This window comes from Passer montanus, unplaced genomic scaffold, assembly GCF_014805655.1.
Source record: "Passer montanus isolate IOZ18808 unplaced genomic scaffold, ASM1480565v1 scaffold8, whole genome shotgun sequence".
NCBI lineage: Eukaryota > Metazoa > Chordata > Aves > Passeriformes > Passeridae > Passer > Passer montanus.
The window spans coordinates 2559309-2580108 of record NW_024373256.1 but is presented as its reverse complement, the minus strand read 5'-3'; the positions used below and the strand labels follow the sequence as shown (position 1 = coordinate 2580108).

Here is a 20800-nt window from a genome sequence, read left to right as displayed (position 1 = left end):
TCGGGGCCGACTGCGAGCCGCTCACGTTTCCCAGCCAAAGCACCCTGCAGCTTTTGCATCATCCTTTTAATTCAACACTTACAAAGCATTTTTTTCATCCCACCGGTATCTCAAGCCCAGAACAAAACAAACCCAGCCCCGCCGTGAGTGGCCAGCCCAAGGAAGCCAGATTTCCCAGGAAGTTTGGCCTCTGGGCGGCTGCTCCGGTGGCTGGTGGAGGGCTGGGCTCACGCTGCAGCGTTTTTCTCAGCAGGAGCTGTCTCGCCTCTCCATCCTCCATCAGCAACTCTCCTGATGCGCATAGAAATTGCCTTTTGACTTCTACCTCCAGTGTAATTTGGGTGAAAATGAGCACAGGAGTTGGAAAGTGTTAGTGGGGGGTACATGGCATGACAAGGGGCCCGACACCGCCTTTGATACCCACTGTGAATGCAGCAGGGCTTGGCACAGCACGGCCCTGGCTCTCCCCAAACTAATTTTTAGCTGTTTGCACCTGCCTTTCCTCTCCTTGGGGCTGTGGGAGGCTGAACTGCTTCACCCTTCCCAGAGAGGCTGGCTGGGAGCCGTGAAAGGCTGTTATCAGCCACAGGGATCGGTATCACTCCTGCCAGTACAGCCCTGCAGGCTCACGGGGTATTTCCCAGAGCCCATGGCTGGGACAGGGCTGGCACAGCCCCTGTGTGCTGGAACTCTTTGCCATTCCTCCGCCCAGCCAGGCTGGTCCCCAGGAGGACCCAAAATGGGGACAATCCAGGGTCTGCCCAAACTCTGGTGAGTGGGGAATGTGTTGGAAGACGCTTGCATTGTGTAGGGGCTTCCCACGAGCTCACACACACTGGGGTGGCAGTGGGGGATGCACACGGCCATGGAGGGAGTAGGGTGAAGCTCACAGCCTCAAATCCATACTCAGGGCTGGGGGAGAGACACCCAGCTTTTTGCAGCAAGGATAAATGAAGGCTAAATCCTCTCTTTCCTCCTGCAATAACTCACTGGCTGGTGGCAACCCAGCTGGAAGAGCATGACCTCAGCACGGGCTGGTTGTCAGTCTGGTATGGAGCTGCTCAAGAGGCATTTCATCACCAAAGGCTCTTTGTCTGGAAGGCCAGCCACTGTCTCAAATTGTCCCAGGAGGAATGCTGGTGATGCTGTCTCAGGTTTAGAAGGTGGACAGCTCCATCCTGACAGCCCCAGAACCCACCTGGGGTCCCCTGAGGAAAGGGATCCCCAGCATTCCCCCAGGCAGTGCTGGCTTTGGTGTGACCCCACACGTGCCACCACTTCAGTGTCCCCCAGTTCATGGCAGACCCCAAATCTGTACACCTGATCCCACTGCAGGACCTCTCTGTGTCCCTTCACGTTGATCCCACCCCCCAGGAGAATGCCCAGCTCCTTGCTGGTCTGAACTGGTGCAGGCACCAGTGCTGAGCTTTCACCTGCTCTCAGTCAAGGTGGTTCTGCATCGCTTTGCAGTGAAAATAAAGAAACAGCCTGAGGGGAAAAATTCCCGGTTAGCAAACAGAGCTGAGCAACCACAGACCTCTCACCCAGGAGGGGAGGAGGAGGGCAGAGACAGGCTGGGAGAACCCAGGGCTGGATTTCAACACTCTGCAGAAGACAAGGTGCTGTATTGAATGTATTTAATTGTCTGGGTCGCAGCCGTGTGAGAGGTGTTTGGTCTGGCTGCAGAGCCCTGCATGGATCAGGAGGAGCTGGATGGGAAGGGAGCAGTGACAGCCGAGGAATGAGAAGTGGCTGGGATTTGGGGTTGGCACTTGGGGCTGGCTTTGCCCTCTCCCCTCCCTGCCTCCCTGCAGAGGAGGGTGGTGGTGTAAGGAGATGAGGTGCCTGGAAGCCAGGGGTGTCCCAGATCCCAGTTACTTGGGAGCCCTGAATTTCCACAGCTCCTCTGCTTTGTGTTATTGCTGAGCGACTTCCCTGAGTCCAACACCACATCTGCTGCCACTCCGCATGACTTGCTTTGTCTTTGGGTCACCTGGTGTACCCTGTGGCAGTGCCAGCTCCTATCATGTCCCTCCTGGATGTGGCAGATGAGCAAACTTCTGAACTAGAGCCAAAAATTTGCATTTTAAATTCTCATGTCTGTTTTTTTCCATGAGGGGAATGAGTGACTGAACACATGCACGCTGTCACCCATCCTGTGGATGCCACCTCTGTCCTCAGGGGACACTTCTCTGACCTCAGAGCTTTGTCCTGCGTGGCCAGGTAAGGTCATGCTGGATTAATGCCGGGGCTCCTTTGGTGCTGGCTGTGACAGCTCTGTCCCGCTCCACCTCCACCATAAATCATGGCAGGCTACAAATCCCTGCCAGCGCTCAGGGACCCGTCCCTGGGGAGGGCAGCGGTTCAGCCCTGAGGCAGCAAAAACAAGGATCGTGTTTTTCACAGGGACAGGATCACCCAGAGGCACAAACAAGACCCTGGAGCAGAGGGTGCTGGCACTGCAGCACCTCGGGGCGGCACCGGTCCAGCCGGACCCGTGCAGGGACAACTCGGGGCACAAACCTTTGGCAGGGCACATACTCCCAGCTGAACTTGGTCCCTGACCTGACTTCTGCATGAATCCTCATGTCAGCACAAGGAAAAGGAATCGAGCAGGGCAATGGGGACACAGGGCAGGGATACGTTGTGTTTGGGGGTTCATGGAAATGTTGGGTATTCCTGCCCTGCAGAGGGACTGTGGCCAAAGGGGACAGGGATGGAGCTGCCCTGGGTGTCCCTGCTCCTTGCCTAGCCCCTTTCCCAGCTCTGTGCTTTACAAACCCCAATGTTCCCAGCCCCATAGCAGCTCCTGCACTGTAGGGACCTGTCTTCACTCAGCCTTTTTGGGTTCAGCCAGGAGAAAGATTTGGGGAGATTTTGGGCCAAACACTACAGAACACACAAACAGCCTCACCCTGGCTTTCCATGGTACAGGCAGTTGAGATCAGGTTTAGTTTTCCTAGTAAACTCCTGAGGTCTCCACAGCAGAAATTTCATGGGAATCTTGATTTTCTTTTTAAAAAAACAACTATTTTCCTGATGTGACAACTGCCACAAGAAGCCCAAGACTGCAAAAGGTGTTATGAACTTGTCAGTGAAGAGATTAAATGGGATCTCAGCACACAAAAGGGGCAGAAAACCATGGAGGGCAACCAAAAGTGGCTCATGAGAGTTACTGGAACAATCCAAGGATTTGCTGGGAAATGCTGCAGGAGCCTCTGTGTGCCTGCACGTGCACCAACGTGGCAGGACCCGTGTGATTTCTCATCACTGGCCGCTCACAATCTCTTCCACAGGAACCAGGCAGATTATTTCTCCATTTGTGGGTGTGGGAGGTTGATAAGGAGCAGGGCCAGGAAGCAGAGAGACTGAGTTTTTTGTCCTTGAGCTTGTCCCAGAGCTGGTGGTGGGTGACAACAAAGTGCCAGACCCCCTCCTGCCATCAGGGGTTGTAATGATTCACTTTTTCTTCTAGAAATCTCCCTTGCCACACCAGAGGAATAAAATACCCACAGCAGATGATGAGGGTGCCCACCTCGTGGCTGATACATGGAGCAGTGAACCACTGCCAGCCCTGTGCAAGGAGACACTGCCCAGAGCTTTTCCTGATTTTGGTGCAGGGTCACATTGTCCCTGGTTTCTGTGACTCAGAGTCCCCACGTCCCTGAGTAAGGACCAGCCACAATGCTCATGGTGGGATGTGGGATTCAGTCCCATTTTCCTCCATTTTGTGAGTATAAGCATGGCCTTGCTGCAAGCCCCAGCTGCTCCCTGCCCTCCTGTCCCCAGCCTTGTCCCCACAGCACAGTCCAGGTCACTGCCAGCAGCTCCTTGGTGGCCACCAAGGGGTTTTAGAGGTGAGACAAGGTGCAGACAACTGGAATATGCTGGTTTTCCAGTTGAGTGCCCTGTGCTACCCAGGGCAGCAGTCACATTTTTCATGGAGCAGCACCACAAACTCCCTGACCTCCCTGGGCTCCCTGAGCACGTGGTGAGAGCCAGGGGGGTTTCCAGCTGAAGGCTGACTGAGAGCTGCTCATCCCTGCTTGTGCTCCCAGAGGAGCTTCCCCAGCCAGCCTTTGGGATTTGCTGACGAAGGACAAACGGGAAGGATGCAAAGGAGCAGTGAGGTTGCTTGGGGTGTCAGAGCTTGGTCCCCACCCCCACCACAGCCTGGAGGCTGTAACATCCCAGGAACAGCCTGAAGGTCCCGTTCCAGCTCCCAAACTGAAAACAAAAGTGCGTCTTGTTCCCATCCTGTTTTCAAAGGCAGAAAGGTCGGGGCCGCGAGAGCCCTGCCAGGCTGGGCAGCACTGCCAGCTCCCATTGCCTGCCCCGACCTCGACTCCAGCAGGGACAGAAGTGTCCCACTGCTCCTCCTGGACAGCAGCACTGGGATGGTGACAGCTGGGGGTGTCCCCAAAAGTCTGTGTTTGGAGAAACTTGTGCCCAAGTTCATGTTCTTGTTCCTGCTCCCTGCACTGCACCAGGAGAGGGAGGGGAAGAAAGATGTGGAGCTGCTGGAGCAGGTCCAGAGAAGGCCACAAAGATGTTCCAGGGGCTGCAGCAGCTCTGCTGTGGGGACAGCTGGGGTGAGAGAGAGCTGGGGATGTTCAGCCTGGAGAACAGAAGGTGACAGGGAGATCTTAGAATCCCTTCCAGTGCCTGAAGAGGCTCCAAGAGAGCTGGAGAGGGACTTTGCATAAGGGCATGGAGTGAATGGCTTCCCACTGACAGAGGGCAGGGTTAGATGGGATATTGGGAAGAAATTCCTCCCTGTGAGGGTGGTGAGGCCCTGGCACAGGTTGTCCAGAGAAGCTGTGGCTGCCCCATCCCTGGAAGTGTCCAAAGCCAGGTTGGACGGGGCTTGGAGCAACCTGGGATAGTGAAAGGTGTCCCTGCCCATGGCTGGGGATTGGAACTGGATGACTTTTAACATTCTTTCTAATCCAGGCCAGTCCATAGTTCTGTGTGTGGGAATGCTGTGTCCAAGAGGACACACTTTGGAACCCCTGCACCCAGCACAGCTCCAAAGCTTTCAAACCCCTCCTGCAAAACACCATCAGCTCCTGGGAGTTTCCCTGCCACTGTGAAGGGGTTTCCTAATTCACCTCCAAATTCCCCAAGCCCAGAGACTTTGTTTTCATTAAATAGGTCCATAATTACGGGGGCGGGTGCTGCTGGCATTGAGGGCTCCATGGGCAGCACTCCTGCTGGGATGGGCTGGGGAGGAATGGAAAGGATCCATATGTCAGGGAGAACAGCACGGACCTGCCATTGCCACGTCAGGCTCTGAATGATCCCACTCATCCCCGTGCCCTGTGCCTGCACTGCTGCTGCTCAGTGGAGATTATTAACAGGGAAAATCGTTAGGCACAGGGCCGGCAGCTCAAGGGACACGCGAGTGCCTCTGTCACTTGGAAATCAATCCCAGCCATCCGCTCCAGCCGAGCTTCCTCCAGCCCGGCTTGAAATGACAGCAGTTTCACTCCATCTGGGAAGAGGAGGAGGGGTGGTTTCTCCCGGTCCGGTGCTCAGTGGGATTTGCTGCCTTCCGGATATCAGAGCAAACAGCTGTGTTTTGCTCATGGACATCAACCACACCCGAGCCCTGGGAAGAAAATTCTGCACCAGAGCCCTATGGAGGAGGCAGTTTTGGGCTTTAAAACCAGAAACTGGAGGAGACAGGGAGGATGTCATTAAGAGGCATCACAACCTGCTCACCACCTCACTATCCAGGGATGGAAAGAGGGTATAGGGACCTGTGGGCTGAACAGACAAAGCTGTTAGCACACCATGGAATTCTTATTCTCAGGGACCGTTGTCCTGCTTGACCCTGCAGCAAGCAGAGGCTTTTTGGGCACCCCATGCCTGTTGTTGGGGAGCAGCACACCCGACAGCCGGGTTCCTATAAGCACCCTGTGTCCCCAAGGCGAATTTGGCATTCTTGCTCACAACGTATTGACATTCATTTTGACCTTTTGAATCACAAGGATGTTCTGTCCTTCCCAGCCAAGTACAGCCTGGCTAGCCCGTGGGTGGATTATACTGTATATACAGTGCTGCAAATAGGGAGCTGGCAGAAGAGAAGTGTTTGTGTGCTCGCAGGGGTGCGGCGGTGCTGGGATGAGGACAGGGAGCTGCTGCCAGCTCCCGCTCTTCCTGCCAGGATGCCTGAGCGGATGTGGCACCACGGCAGGAGGACGGAGATGGTGGCAGGAGAAATGCCAGCAGCTGGTTTGGTGGGGGAGAAGGGATCCTGCTAAAGCGGGAGCCTCCCCCTTGCCAGCAGCTCCCGACTGCTGCCGGATCCCCGCACTTCCCGTCCTCCAGCTGACTGAGCCTTTTGCATTGAGGGAACATGAAGAGCTGCAATTAGGAGACAACACACAAAATCGGCCACGAGCGCCCAGCTGGCTCCCGAAGACACTGCTTTGGGTGGTCTTGGCCACCCAAATCCCCCTCTGGGCAGCAGCAGATGTGGTTTCAATACAAAACCTACCCCAGCCTCAAAAGATCGAGCTGGTACAAAGGGCAGGGTTTCCCCAAAGGTGAAAAATTTATATCTAATCCATGCCCTGTTGCTGACCACACCCTGTGCCCTGGGATGGCAGCACTGGCAGGGAATGGAGCAGAGAGTGGGGTGCAGGTGCCTGAATTTGGGGGGCATCATCCCCATCACCCATTCCCCACACAGCCCTGAGGAGCTGGAGCAGGTCCCTGGCTGGGGCTGCCTCCTCCCTGCCTTCTGCAGTTTTGGCAGAGGGCTCCCAAGCCTGGCCAGCAAGCAGGCTTTGCCACAGGGCCAGCTCCATCCAAAGCTGTCACAGCCCGGATCTGGCCACCCTGCAGCCCCATGGTGCCAGGAAGGCCATTGGCTTCATGCTCCCAGCCCAGATGCGTCACTTATCTCTCCCCTTTCTTGCCCTGACGCATTTTTTCCTCTCTCTCCTTTCCCAGCCAGCTCGTAGGACTCTTATCTCAAACCCCAAACCACCCCTTCCTAAGGCAAACTCAGCACCATCTTTTGCAAACTCATTTCTAGGGGCTTGTGTATTACACAAGGGGCACAAGTGACAACCTGGCAGCCAAACCCTTTTGCCCAACATCTTTATGCCACATGGATGTCCTCACACCCCTTCCAGCCACCAAGGCAGGAGGGTTAATTCAAGGGGTGCTGCTCTGAGAACAAGACTTGCACTTTCACAGTTTTCTGCAGCTGCTTTGTGGAGAAGAAGGGAAAAACAAGTGAGATGCAGAGCCCAGGGTTGAGCTGAGAGCTGTGGGATGGGATGGATGGGATGCACAGCCTCTGCTGACGCTGCCTCAAACCCACATGTTTGTGAGCATGAGCAGAGTGGGAATGCCACAGCTGGCTGCTCAATACATCCTGCAGCACGGAGCAATTACCAGCAGCCTTCCAGGTGCCAGATGGGGTGCAGGGAGAGAAGCACCACGCTCCTGCCTTGTTCAAATGCCGTCCCTGCTGCCAAGCCAGCCTCGTGCACTTGAACAGCCCCGATGTGAGATGGTGGATCCTCAGATCTTGCAGAGTGCTTGTTGGTGGAGGAGAAATCAATGCCCAGTCAGGGGTTCCTGCCACGTGGGCACTTCATCCAGCCCATTGTGTGGGGGGAGAGGGTGACGCTTGCTGCGGTCCTGGCCGGCCGCGTGTCCTGGCAGCATGGAGCAGGTCTGCCTGAAGGAACAGCATGGGGAGCCTGTGACAACCCCTGCTGCCTGCAATGGCATTGCCCAAAACCAGGGGCACCACCAGAACACACACAGCTCATCACACTCTGAGCAGCCACTGCACAGTAACAAAGCAGCCTGGCAAACCAGCATTGCAGTCAGAGGACCCTCAGCACACAGACTCTGCTTCAGGTGCCCAGATCCAGCCTGGTCTGGCCTTTCCTGCCTCAGAGGAGCTGCTTTCCAGCCCTGAAATAGCAACTCGGATGATGCTCTCAGCAGCTGGGGATGATGATGCAAAATACTCGTTATCCAGCAGGAACAATTAGACTTATGGCAATTATCTCTGCAGTTGCTGAGAGATGCCGGAACGGGCCGGCCGGCAGCCAGGTCCCGGTGTAATCCCTGGGAGGGAGAGATGCAGTGCCCAGCCTTCCAGCAGCTGCCACTGCCATGGAGAGCATCCCAAGAGCTTCCTGCAGTGCCAGGTGGGCTGGTTTTGCATGGGAGTGAGGGCGAGGATGGGTCAGTGTTTGCCTGAATGCCAAATGTCCCTCTCTAATGACATTTGTTTGCATTTGGATCAATGACGAATGAGCTGAGCCACACTGGGGTAAGAGGATGGTGTTGGGGATTGAAATGCTTTGAGTGATTCTCCAGCCTCCCTCTCTACTGGATGCCCCTACAAGAGAAGCCAGGATGGGCTCAGCTAATCCACAAAGTAGAAAAAGGCAAAACCTGGCTCCAGGTTGGATCGAGCCATGGGCACCCCATGGTCACTGAGATGGGCAGTAGCTGCTGAGCTGGGCTTTAGGGCATATTCCTTTGGGGGAAAAAGTCAGGCTTTTGGCTGAGAATTGCCCATGGGGTAAAGGCAGGAAGAACAAATTCACTCATTTCTCAAGTCAGAACAACAAGGAGGGTTTTTCTTTTCCCTCTTGACATTGTTTGAAAACTTTATTTTGATTTCCCTGCAGCTGCTTGGAGCCAAACCCCCAAACCAATCCAACCCCATAAAACAACTCCTCCTTGGATAAATCAGTGTGCAGCCAGGATGGAGAGAAAGCTTTGGGTAGGATGGGACATAGCTGAGCATTGGATCACCAGCTGAAGGAATGCCCAGGAGTGAGGGAGTAGGGAACCTGCTTTGGGAAACTTCTACAACTCTATCTGAGATGAAAATGTCACCACATCCTGGCCTTGTTTGTGCCACAAAATTCAGCAAACTTCCCAGGAAAGTTTAGCTACCTGGTCGTCAAAACCTCCCCGATACGCCTTGTTTATTAGCAGCTAAACATTAAGCCCTTGGCAAACAGGGGCCAGGGACACGTGACAATGACAAGCCACTCATGGGTGCCAGTGCCAGAACCGGGTGGGAGCTGCTGGTGTGGCTGAGGAGGGGGACAGGCTGCTCCAGGTGGGAGATGGCAGCATGCTGGGGATGCCCAGGGCTCACAAAGCCCAGGGTCAGGAGGAGAAAGGCTCAGCAAACCCCTGCTCTTGCCATGGCCCTGCAGAGATGCACCATTCCCCAGGTCAGGAGAAGGATTAAATGGTTTCTCACTGGAGCTAGAGGGAGACTTCTCCACCTCCCAGGATGTGTCTCCCACAGTGTCAGTGCTGCCCCAGAAACCCACTGTTCTTTCTGTGTAAAATTATTCTTTGAGGACACCTGACTGATCTTGCAAAGCCCACATAAATTTTGTCTCATTTCAGTAATTAGGCCAATTATAGCAAAATGTTGTTTGCAATTCAAGTGAAGGATGGGCTAAAATCTTAACCAGATGCTTTTTCTGTGGTGCCAAAGCAAAGTCTGAACAAAGCTCCTTTCCTCTCCCTCTGTGTTAAGTAACCCAAGAGAAATATTTTGAAGGGCTCCAGCATCAGGTAATGGCTTTTCCTGCCACGCTTGAAGGGACCCTGACAAACACACAAAGCCTGACCCATTTTAGAAGAATAAGTGATTCCAAGAAAGGGAGCTGGGATTTCATTAATGTCCTTAATGTGACCCCATTAGTGAGTGTCTACTCTGTGCATCCAGGTAAATTTATCTGTCCTCCATGACACCCACAGTGTCCCTGTGCAGGGCAGTGGTGCCCTGGGATCCATGGATGCACAAGCACAGGGACACAAGAGCACAAGGATGCACCCAGGGATGCAGCCAGGAATGTACAAGCACACAGGGCTGTGTGTGCACAGGGATGCACACATATGTGCTGTCCCACCTTCCCAACATGCTGGGTATGCATCCAGAAGCTCAGGAGAGAAATCCTTGCTTGGGCTGAGCCTTGCCCTTCAGTGCAGGCTCTTGCAGCATTGCTTCAAGGCCACGGTTGCATATTGAGAGTGAAACTGTTGCTGCCTCATGTTTTTGGCCGCACGTGTTCAGAGCCTCACTCATTATTTCTAAATAATGGCAGGGACGTTGCTGACTCACCACAGTGCAGCAGGAGCCAGCAGGGATCCAGGGCTGCTTTTGCCCAGTGGTAACAAGGGCACTTCTCTCTGCAGGCATAGGTTTCCTCAGGGACACCCCAAATTCACACTCTGAGTTCCTCTCTTGCTCCTGCAAGGTGACTTTTGCCCCTTTGCCCTGAGTGCAAAACAGCTCGGAGTGTTCAAACCTGACTGTGGGATGATTCTGCAGGGACTGGTGGCTCCCAGGACTCAGCACTCTGGGGTGCTGCACAGTCACAGAGCTGCCCAACGGGGACAGTGAGCTCCAGAGCCACCTGCAGCTGGAGCTGGGCCAGGCTGTGGCCGCTCTGCCTGCGTGTTTTCCTCGATCCATGTTTCTGCGTAGCTGATCTTGTGCAAGAAGTCCTCGATGCTCCCTCTGCCCACGAAATGGGCAGGGTGCCTCCCCTGGGGTGGCCTGGGCCAGCCTCCGTGTTTGGTCAGCAGTGGGGTGGCATTGGAGAACACGGGGAGGTCACTGGACACTCCCTGTGGCCTTGAATTATCCCCACTCACCTCCTGAGGCTTGGAGCACTGAAGAACTGGCCTGCATGGCCAGGCCAATGCCCTGCAGTGACACCAACCTGCTGCTACAGGCAGCCTGGCCAAGCCTCCTGTGCCTCCTCTTCTCCCCGGCTCTGTCCTGCATGCTGGGCTCTCCTCGAGGGTGGCATCTCCTGGGTCATGGGATGATGGCCCTCCTCCCATGGCAGCCCCATTTCCCCAGCAGCCAGTGACTCCAGGAGGCATTAGGGTGATGCGGATGTCTTTGGTGCTGCTTGTTTGGATGTTAAATGTCAATGGCACCCGGGGCATCAGCAGCTCTGGGAGGATGTGGGAGTGCAGGGCTGAGTTTTGGGGCAGCCAGACCTCCAGGGCCTGAATTCCTCTGGTAAAACATGGTTTCAAAGGATGAAGCTCAACTTATGACCTGCCACTCCCATCAGCACCCCCATGAGAAGACTGATACACCAGGGCCTGAAATCATCCCAGAAGTCAAGACAGGGCAGAGCCCAAGACTGAATCCACATCTGGTCAAAATTAGGGAGATCTTAGCCACAAACCTGAGCAGTTGTAGGATCACGGCCATGACCTAACAAAAAGGTGCCCTTATCACAGGCAAAGGCTAGAGCTGTAACTTCTCATTCCCATCACCCCCCTCCCAGGTGGCCACAACCCTGACACCTCCCTGACTGAGCAACACAGACTTATCCCACCACAGCAGCTTAGCAAGACTGAAACAGAAAATTCAGCTGATGATGCAGTGCAGGAGCAAGAGGAAGAGATAAAGTTCAACCTGGTGATAGCCTCATAGTAAAAAACGATAACAGAGCTGGTGGCAACAGCACAACAAGCTCCAGATGGTCCAACAGCAAGAAGTGGAGCCCAGTGAAATGTCAGACCATCAATATAAAAACATCAAGTCATTGTAAGGAAATAGTGAAAGGCACAGAGTCACCTGGTGCTGAATTAAATAACTGGTGGTAAATACCTCAAAAGTTCCCTTTGGAAGAGGACAAGAGGTACAATCTGTACAGAAATGACAGGAGAAGAAAGAATAACATTGATATCATAAAGAAACAGGCAATAACAAAAGATACTCTGGATACGGATTATTTGATCAGCTGGGTTTTAGGATAATAGGTTAATGAAATGTCTGGGTGAGCAATGAATGTACACAGAAAATCAGATGGTTTGGAAACATTCACACATTTCAGACACTGCCTGTCCAGAAAATGAATTGTACAAAGAGCCACAATTAAATTGAGGAACAGGTCGATCATTTGCACTTCAGGTTTATTACCAAATCCAGGGGGAAATTATTCATTTCATTCATCACTAAGTGTCTTTGTTCATGCTTTGGCTGCCTCACATGGAGTTTTCACAGGTTGCCCATTCAAACCTTTCTGCTGAGGAACTGATAGCAGGTGAAAAAATCTAGAATGAAAATTAGGGAGAACTGCAGGGCAACAGCAGCTCCTCCTGAGAACAGAGGATGGGCTGACACAGCCCTCCCATCTGAGATGGAGACCCCAACACAGCTGCCAAAGGATCTGGAAAGAACTGCATTACAAGGACATAACAAAGGTCACCCCTTGGAACAAAGGCCTCACAGCTTGGAGCTCCATCAGGACAGGTGAAGATTTGGGTGCACCAGCACTGCCCCTCACCTGAGGTCAACACCGTGCACACCCACAGAGCAGAAAACCAAAAATCTTCTCTTCCCTGCCAGGTCTGTCAGCTGCTCTCAGCTCTCCCTGCAGCCCTCACTAGGGACATGAACACACTGTCATGCTACAGAGCATGGCTCTCCTCGTGCAGGCTGACACCACACAGTCTCATCTGACCAATTCACCAGCATCTCCAGTGGTGGAGGAGCCTTTCAAACTTTAACCAGACTGTGAAACACATTTGCTGTCCCCTGGACTTGCCACAAGGCACGACAAGCCCCAAAGGACAGAGGTGGGTCACCTGGGGGAGCTGGAGGAGCTCTTTCCACAAGGAAGAAAAGGCAGGAGGCAGGGACACACCACCTAGGTAAAGCTGTGTTCCAGCTCTGTGGGAACACGAGACTCCAAATAGAAGTGGAAAGGCAAAAAGAAATGCTGATTGACAGCACTTTAGGTACTGAATAGTATCTGCATGTTGTCACCTGCTGGAACAACTGCCTGATTCAAACATCAGAGGCAGGCATCCAGCAACCCAGCAATTATTGCTGCCCTCCTCCAGAAAGCCAAGGGGAGAATTAAAACCAGCACAGTACAGAGGGAAGTGTCCCCCACAGAGCCTGAATCAACTCCTGCTTTAGAAACAGCCCTTAAAAAGAGGCAGAAATGAACCATTTAGCCCCATCCAAAGGACACAGCATCCTGTGCCTCCTGCTTGGCTCAGTCAAGGGCCATAAATACCAGCAGCCTTCCCACAGGGATCTGCTCAGTGAAACCTGGGCTCCCCCAGGCTCCTTTGCACATTCCAGCATCAGTTACTGAACCAGGATCTATTCCTGACAGTAGGAACAAAGTGAGCGATTGCATCTGCTATATTTAGAGCCAACAGCCAATACCCCCCATTTTAATGGCTGCCAGCATTCTCATTAGATGTATAAATAGCCTCTGTTTGTTTTCAGAAAGAAATTGGTTTAAAAAAGAAAATTGCCTTCCCAGTTTTCCTCAGCCTATAACCATTGAGCAGGGAGGCCTATTTCAAATGAAAAATTAAATAATGCGTTTGGTCTAAGCCAAACCAGGGAAAAAAGCTCTCAACTGTGGCTGGTATTATCCATGCTGTGATGCTTTGTGTGGGTACAGGGGTTTGAACACAAGGGCAGCACTTCACTGAAGCAAATTGAGGCTGCTTGGTGCAGAGGGGCATCACCCTCCCTCTCCCAGCCTTGACCACTCACCATTCCGAGCCACCTCTTCCCCCTGCAGGTCAGTCACACCACAGCTCCACGTCTTCACAGAATCCCAGAATGGTTTGGGTTGGAAAGGACTTTAAAGATCACCTGTTCCCTGCCATGGGCAAGGACACCTTCTGCTAGACCAGGTTGCTTCAAACGTTGTCCAGCCTGGTTTTGGACACTTCCAGGGATGGGGCAGCCACAGCTTCCCTGGGCAACCTGTGCCTCACCCTCAGAGGGAAGAATTCTTTCCCAATATCCCAGGTAACCCTGCCCTCTGGCAATGGGAAGCCATTCCCCCTTGTCCTGTCATTCCAGGCCTTGTCCAAAGTCCCTCTCCAGCTCTCTTGGAGCCCCTTTAGGCAGTGGAAGGGGCTCTGAGGTCTCCCCAGAGTCCTCTCCTCTCCAGGCTGAGCACCCCCAGCTCTCTAAGCCTTCTCCCCCTTCTTCTCCCTCTCCCAGCTTCACAGCAGTCCCAGCCCTGACATCACACTTCTGTTCTTCCTCCAGATTCTTCCAGTCTCTAGTTCAGGCTCTCATCCAACACTCCAGCTTGCTTTTCCTCCAACTGATGCTGGCCATGCTTCCTCCCTTGAGCAGAAAGTCCCACAGAAACATCTGTCCTTAAGGCACTTCAAGGATCACATCCCCATCATCCAGACCATATCATCCCCATTTGCATTAAAGTCAAACTGAGGACTCCAAATAACAAAAAAAATATGTTGGAAGAGAAACACTGCTGTGGTTATATACACAGAATAATGCAATTTCCCCCTCAGATTTGGCTTGAAAGAGGGATGTATAGAAACTTGAGACACCAATCCAAGTGTGCTGAGGGGCTGGGAGCCACAACCAGCCCACGGAGAGCTCGTGGAACTGCTGGGTGGTTCTGGGGATCCCTGGATGGTCCCTGGGACACACGGATGTTTTCTGGGACCTCTGGGTGGTTTGAGTGGCTCCTGGGACACCTGGATGTTTCCTGGCACCCCTTCTCCTCACCGTGCCCTTGGGATGCAGGATTCCACAATCTCTCCTTCCTCCAATCCCCCACCTCTTGTTTGGGGCTCGGGAAGGATCATTGTGGGGGTGTCAGGGGAAGATCCCTGGGGATTACAGGGGGATCACTGAGGGGTGCAGGGGGAAACAGAGGGGCACAGGGACTATCACTGAGGGATCTCAGGGGGATCACTGTGAAGGCACTTAGAGGGTATCACTGTGGGTTTTGGGGAGGATCACTGGAAGTTCCAGGGGGATCACTGAGGGTCTCAGGGGGATCACTGGAGGTTTCAGGGCAATCACTGAAGGTCTCAGGGGGTTCACTGAGGGTCTCAGGGGTTCACTGAGGTTCTCAGGGGGATCACTGGAGGTTTCAGGGGGACCACTGAGGGTCTCAGGGGGATCACTGAGGGTCTCAGGGGGATCACTGGAGGTTTCAGGAAGGATCACTGGCGGGGTGCAGGGGGATCACTGGTGCACAGGCAGGATCACCGTGGAGGCATTTAGCGGGGGGATCACTGTGAGTTTCGGGGGAGATCACTGGAGGTTTCAGGAAGGATCACTGGCGGGGTGCAGGGGGATCACTGGGTGTAGGGAGATCACTGGTGCACAGGCAGGATCACCGTGGAGGCATTTAGGGGCGATCACTGTGGGTTTCGGGGGAGATCACTGGAGGTTTCAGAAGGGATCACTGAGGGTCTCCGGGGATCACTGGAGGTCTCAGGAGGATCACTGAGGGTCTCCGGGGATCACTGGCAGGGTCTCGGGGGATCACTGGCAGGGTCTCGGGGGATCACTGCTGCACAGGCAGGATCACCGTGGAGGCATTTAGGGGGGGATCACTGTGGGTTTCGGGGAAGGATCACTGGAGGTTTCAGGGCGATCACTGCAGCCTCAGCGGGATCACAGTGCGGGCGCAGGGCACGGCTCCACTCCCCGGCCCTCACGGCCGCCCGGCTCCAGGCTCCGTGAGGGGCACCGCGGCGGGCTCCGGCGGCCGTGAGGCGGCCGTGAGGCGGAGCCATGCCGGGCCCGCCCCGCTCCGTCACTGCCGGGCCGCCATTGCGTCCGGGCCCGCGGGCCGCGCCGCCGAGGAGCCGCCGCCGCCGGAGCCGCCCGCCGAGCAGAAGCCGCCTTCGCTGCCGCCCGCGCAGGAGGAGTTCTCCTTCCTGCCGCTCGTCCACGACATCATCAAATGGTAACGGCGGGCACGGCCCCCGCCGCCCCGCCGGGCGCCGCGGCCCTGCCGCCGCCGCTGCTCGGACGGTGCTGCCTCACACCAGGGCTCCCGGGAGGCTGAGGGGTGCCTCGCTGGTGATGCTCTCCCAGTCACAGCATCCGCGGGCATGCCCTGCCTGGGGAGTGAGGCAGTGGGATGCCCCCTCTAGTGATGCTCACCCGGCTCCCGGCATCGCCGGGATGCTCGGGATGGGGAGCAGGGAAGTGGGGTTCGCCCTCAAGTGATGTTCTGCCAACCACAGCATCTCTGGGATCTCTGGACAGGGAGCAGAGTTATGGGGTTTCCTCTAAGTTGTTTTTTCATCCTTAGCACACTCATAAGGCCTTGAACAGGGAGCTGGGCTATTGAATCCTCCCTCAAGTGATGCTCTCCCAGCCCTCACTTCCCCAGGACTCCCTGAAGATGTAGCAGCGCAATGGGGTCACCCTTCTAGTGATGCTCTCCATCCTCCCAGCATCTCCTTTGCCCTTTTTCTCTCAGTTGGAGTGCCTGGGATGAGTGCTGGAGGGAGCTGGCACAGCCCCAAGTGCATCTTCACTCTGAGTCGTGCCAGTGCCTGGGTGGTGCCAGGGTCACCCGGGCAGTGCAGGTGCTCCCATGGCTCAGGAACACTGCCCCACCACCAACCCCAGAGCAGGAGCACTCTGTGGCCGCTGGGTTATTGCTCCAGAGAACTCTACTCTCTGGCTGATAACAGCCTCAGGAAGTACAGGCAGTGCGTCAGGAATGCAGCCCGTTTCTGGGAAGTTGTAAAAAGGGGGATGGCTTCCTCAGTGGGACATACACTGTTCTTTTCCCAGCTCAAGATAAGCACTGTACAGGTGAAAGGTGCTGGTACAAGAGTTCCTAAGAATTTATGTGTTTTTGGGCCAGGATAACCACTCCAGAGATGCTCATCTGAATTCCCAGAAAGGGGATGCCTCAGCCATGGAAATCCATCCAGGCAGACTCTGTGCTCTCACCTGAGCAGGGTGAGGCACTGGGCATGGGAAGCATGAATTGCTTTCTTCCTGCCCTCTCCCTGTGCACTCATTGAGGAGCTGATTTGTGTCCTGCTGCTTCACTTGGAGCAAACATGTCTGAAAGGTGAGGGATGTTGATCCTTAATGGCTCTGCAGCCCAAGCAGCCCAATCCATGGGAATGAATACCTTTGACACACCAGTCCAGCATGGGCATGAGAGCACAAACAGTGTAATTTCACTCACTTTCCCCATTGTGCTAGCTGTAGGCCATCAGGTTGCCCCCTGACCTTGATTCTCTGTGATCTGTGCAGACCACAGAGTGAGGCTAAATCCCCTGCCAGGTGTGTGCGTGTACATCCCCAGAGCGGGCAGTAGCCACGGGCTGAGACCTCCCAGGCTGTGATGTGTCACTGATCAGGTTGTAGTGACTCACAGATGACAGTCCCAGGGATATCTTGTGCCCTGTCCCACCGAGCCACCCACTCCTGCTGCCCAGCTCCCTCCTTGGCTTGGAGTGTGGCATTTCCTGGGCAGCCTGAGCCGATGTGGGGGATCACTGTGGGTTTCGGGGAAGGATCACTGGAGGTTTCAGGGCGATCACTGCAGCCTCAGCGAGATCACACTGCGGGCGCAGGGCACGGCTCCACTCCCCGGCCCTCACGGCCGCCCGGCTCCAGGCTCCGTGAGGGGCACCGCGGCGGGCTCCGGCGGCCGTGAGGCGGCCGTGAGGCGGAGCCATGCCGGGCCCGGCATTTCCTGGGCAGCCTGAGCCGATGTGGAGGCTGAACAGTGTGGCAGAAAGGTCGCACCGCGGTGGCCAGCGGTGGGATGCTGTGCCTCCTGTCCCTGACAGATGGCAAACGGGCTGTCCTCTAACACTGCCTCGAGTGGCAGAGCCCAGCCCTGCTGTTCTGACACTGACTCAGCTGTGAGGACACATCTCCAAGGTGACTCTGTGCTCCGGAGCGAGGATGTATCACGTAAATTTGCTGACATTCAAGGATGGGTGCTGTTTTCCTGTTGTTTGGGTCTGGAGAAAGTTTTCCTAAACAGAGTCTGCTGATGTTTTCAGCCTTGTGCAGTCAATGGCATCACTGCTGAGGTCCCACTGTGTGGCTCTGCCAATGGTTGTGCTGGTGTGGTGAAGGACACCGTGCCTTAGGGCAGGTTTTGTGCCCAGTGTATCAGCACAGGCTGTGGTTGGATGCTGTGTTGAATCCTGTGTTAGTGCAGGCAGCTGCAGGCTCTCCCCACACCTTCTCTTCCCACACCTTCTCACTCCCACATCTCCATGCCCCCCAAAAGGAAATCACTTCAGTGGCTTGATCCAGCAGGAAAACTACCCATCAGGAGAAAAACCCCACCAACTCTGAAATATTTATCCCTTTGGATCAACCAGGCAACAGGCAGCTGTCAGTTCTCTTTGAGTGGGGAGGACACACTGTCAAAGCCAGCCTGCAGCTGTGGTGGATGAAAGGCAGTGCCACCCCATCCCCAGATGTGCCATGGGCTTGGTTGTGTGTCTGTTTCTGTATTTTTCCACTGCCAACCTGGCCCTGAGTGCCTGCATAATGGGGAGACATTATAGTACCAGCTGCAGTTTTATTTAGAAGGGAATAATGAATATTTTGTTCCAACAGGCTTTTGAAACAAGCGGCTGCCATCTGCTTAAAAGTTTTGCTCTCAGCCATGTCACGATTCCCCAAAGTTATAATCGAGCACCTCTCTGCCCTGGTCATGCCAAGCAGATTTATTTTTAGGCCTGGCTATTGAACAGGCTCCCAGTTTTTCAAAGACCATTAGAATCCTGCTCTCCCTATTAACAGGCAGCCTGGAAGCAGGGACTTGCTTTTGCCTGGAATCAGTAAAACTTCTTGCTGGTGCTAACAAAGCTGAGTCAGATACTAATGAGGGTTCAAGGGCAGACGCTGCCTCAGACAACACTGAGCCTTGAAAAGCACAGAGCTGGCTGCAGAGCCAATTCTGCTGCTCTTGGAAAAAACACCCCAAACCAACCCAAAAAACCCTGCCGCTTTTCTTTTATTAAGTATTAATCCCCAGAGACTCATTTTAAAGCTCCCAAGTGCCATTTTCTCTGCCTTTGGACACTCTCTGACACTTTGGGGAGCAGTTTCTGTTTTCTGCTGTCAAGCTCCTTGGCTGCATTGATTTTTTTTGTATTATAGCAGCAACAGGTCACGGGTGAGACTGAGATCTTTTTTTCCAGGTGACTACACACAACACATATGCAATCTTACCTTCCCCAAAGAGACGTACAGGAGTTCAGAGGGAGAATTTAGCCTGCTCCAGGGTGATGTTTAAAAGCTGCAGAGCAGCTCCTAACCTGATTAATGCATCCTGAGGTGACTGGATTGTGTGCTGGGAATTTGCAGGAAACCAGGTTGCCCCATAGCTACCCAGTCTGTATCAATCTGTGTCATTTTATTGGGATAGGTGAATCAGAGTGTGTAGCTAGATACCAAGAGCAATTTTCCCAGTGAATTCCAGTTTAAACCCTGGTTGCATTGGAAATTACAGCATTTTCAGTAGGAGAATTCACAGTGTCTCGATTTTCTCTCCTCTGCAGCATGGACAAGGACAGCCAGGATGTTCACCAGGTGCTGAATGAGCTGAAGAACAAGTTCCAGGAGATGAGGAAGCTGATCAGCTCCATGCCTGGCATCGGGGTGAGCCCAGAGCAGCAGCAGCAGCAGCTGCAGAACCTGCGGGAGCAGGTCCGCACCAAAAACGAGCTGCTGCAGAAGTACAAGAGCCTCTGCATGTTTGAAATCCCCAAGGAGTAAGAAACACACAGCTGCACTCTCTGGGTCTGAGATTCTGAGATACCTCCTGTCCAGGCTGAGCAGGGTGGCAGAAGTTGACATTTCTTTCTTTAGGTTTTGTGGATATGGGGCTGTGGCGTTGTGCCTGTGTGGACCATGGGTGTGTGACACTGGGCCAGGACACTGTGTGCTCTCCTGGGACAATGGCAGCAGCACGTTCCTTTGATCAGCTGCAGGACTGTGCACTTATATATCCCCTCTCCTGTTTTCTCTCAGGGTGGGGTTCTTCTTTTTTATGTTCAAACAAGCAGGAGATATTTTGTTTTCTCCTCACTAAGGGTCAAAGTACCTGCTGGTGAAAAAGGGGGCATTTCTGCAATTTTTTTTTTTAACATAAAAATGGCCAAACATCAAAAGGGAATATAAGAGGGAAGAATGAACTGTTTGGCCCTGCTCCTGGAAAGAGTCTCTGGTACACTTTCCATTCCCTGTGTGTTGGAAGAGGAATGATTGCTTTCAGTTACTTGTGTATGTCTCTTTTTAAACAATTGGTGGTTGTGTCTGAGATGAGTCAAATAAAGATTTATGAATTCCAAACTGCCCCTCTTGTGTTGACTGAGTGGATGTGGGCAGAGCAGGGGCAGGATGTTGGCAGCACGTGGGACTCTGGGCCCAGCTCCAACTTTCCCTCTTAAAACAGAGGAAGGGCAAGAATCAAAACAAAGGCCATAAATGATAAAAGCTTTTAGTTATTCCATACTACAGTCAGGCTCAACAGGTCAGGTAAGTTCCACATCCAGGGGCTTCCCACAAGCACAAACATTTGAGCAGCTGGAACAGGTAATTCTGCTCGGTGGGGTGGTTGCAACTCACCTGTAGCTTAGATATTTACTCTGTCCCCACTGAAATACTGTGCTAGTACTTTCTTTGGGAAGGTGCCAGTGTGTAAACTCTGAGTAAAGCAGAACACCGAGATAAACAAAGCACAATGTACACATTTTTTATTACTGAAATTGCCTTTCCACCAGCCATTGCCTGTCCCAGCTCAATAAATTCCTGTGTCTCATGCCTGGACGATGTTTTCCATTCTTTTGCCAGTTGCTGTTCCTGTGAAATCAGGCATAGTCAGAGCTGGAAGAAACAACTTGTTGCCAAAGAAATGTCTGGCACTTAGCTCAGGAGCAAGTTAACTCTGTCAACTTGAATCCAAGTTTCAAGTGAAACTGAGGGGCTTTGCTTTGCTGCCTCTCTCCCCCACCGTTGTTTTGT

The 20800-nt window shown here is 53.7% G+C and overlaps 1 protein-coding gene across 1 annotated transcript; it reads left to right on the top strand.

Annotated features, from left to right (window-relative positions):
• Positions 1 to 8278: 8278 nt before the first annotated feature.
• On the top strand, positions 8279 to 20128 carry MED9 (mediator complex subunit 9). Its single transcript, XM_039731853.1, has 3 exons — positions 8279 to 8305; positions 15406 to 15743; positions 19336 to 20128. The coding sequence occupies exons 1-3, from the start codon at positions 8279 to 8281 to the stop codon at positions 19550 to 19552; spliced, it is 582 nt and encodes a 193-aa protein (XP_039587787.1). The 3' UTR covers positions 19553 to 20128.
• The last annotated feature ends 672 nt before the right edge of the window (positions 20129 to 20800 follow it).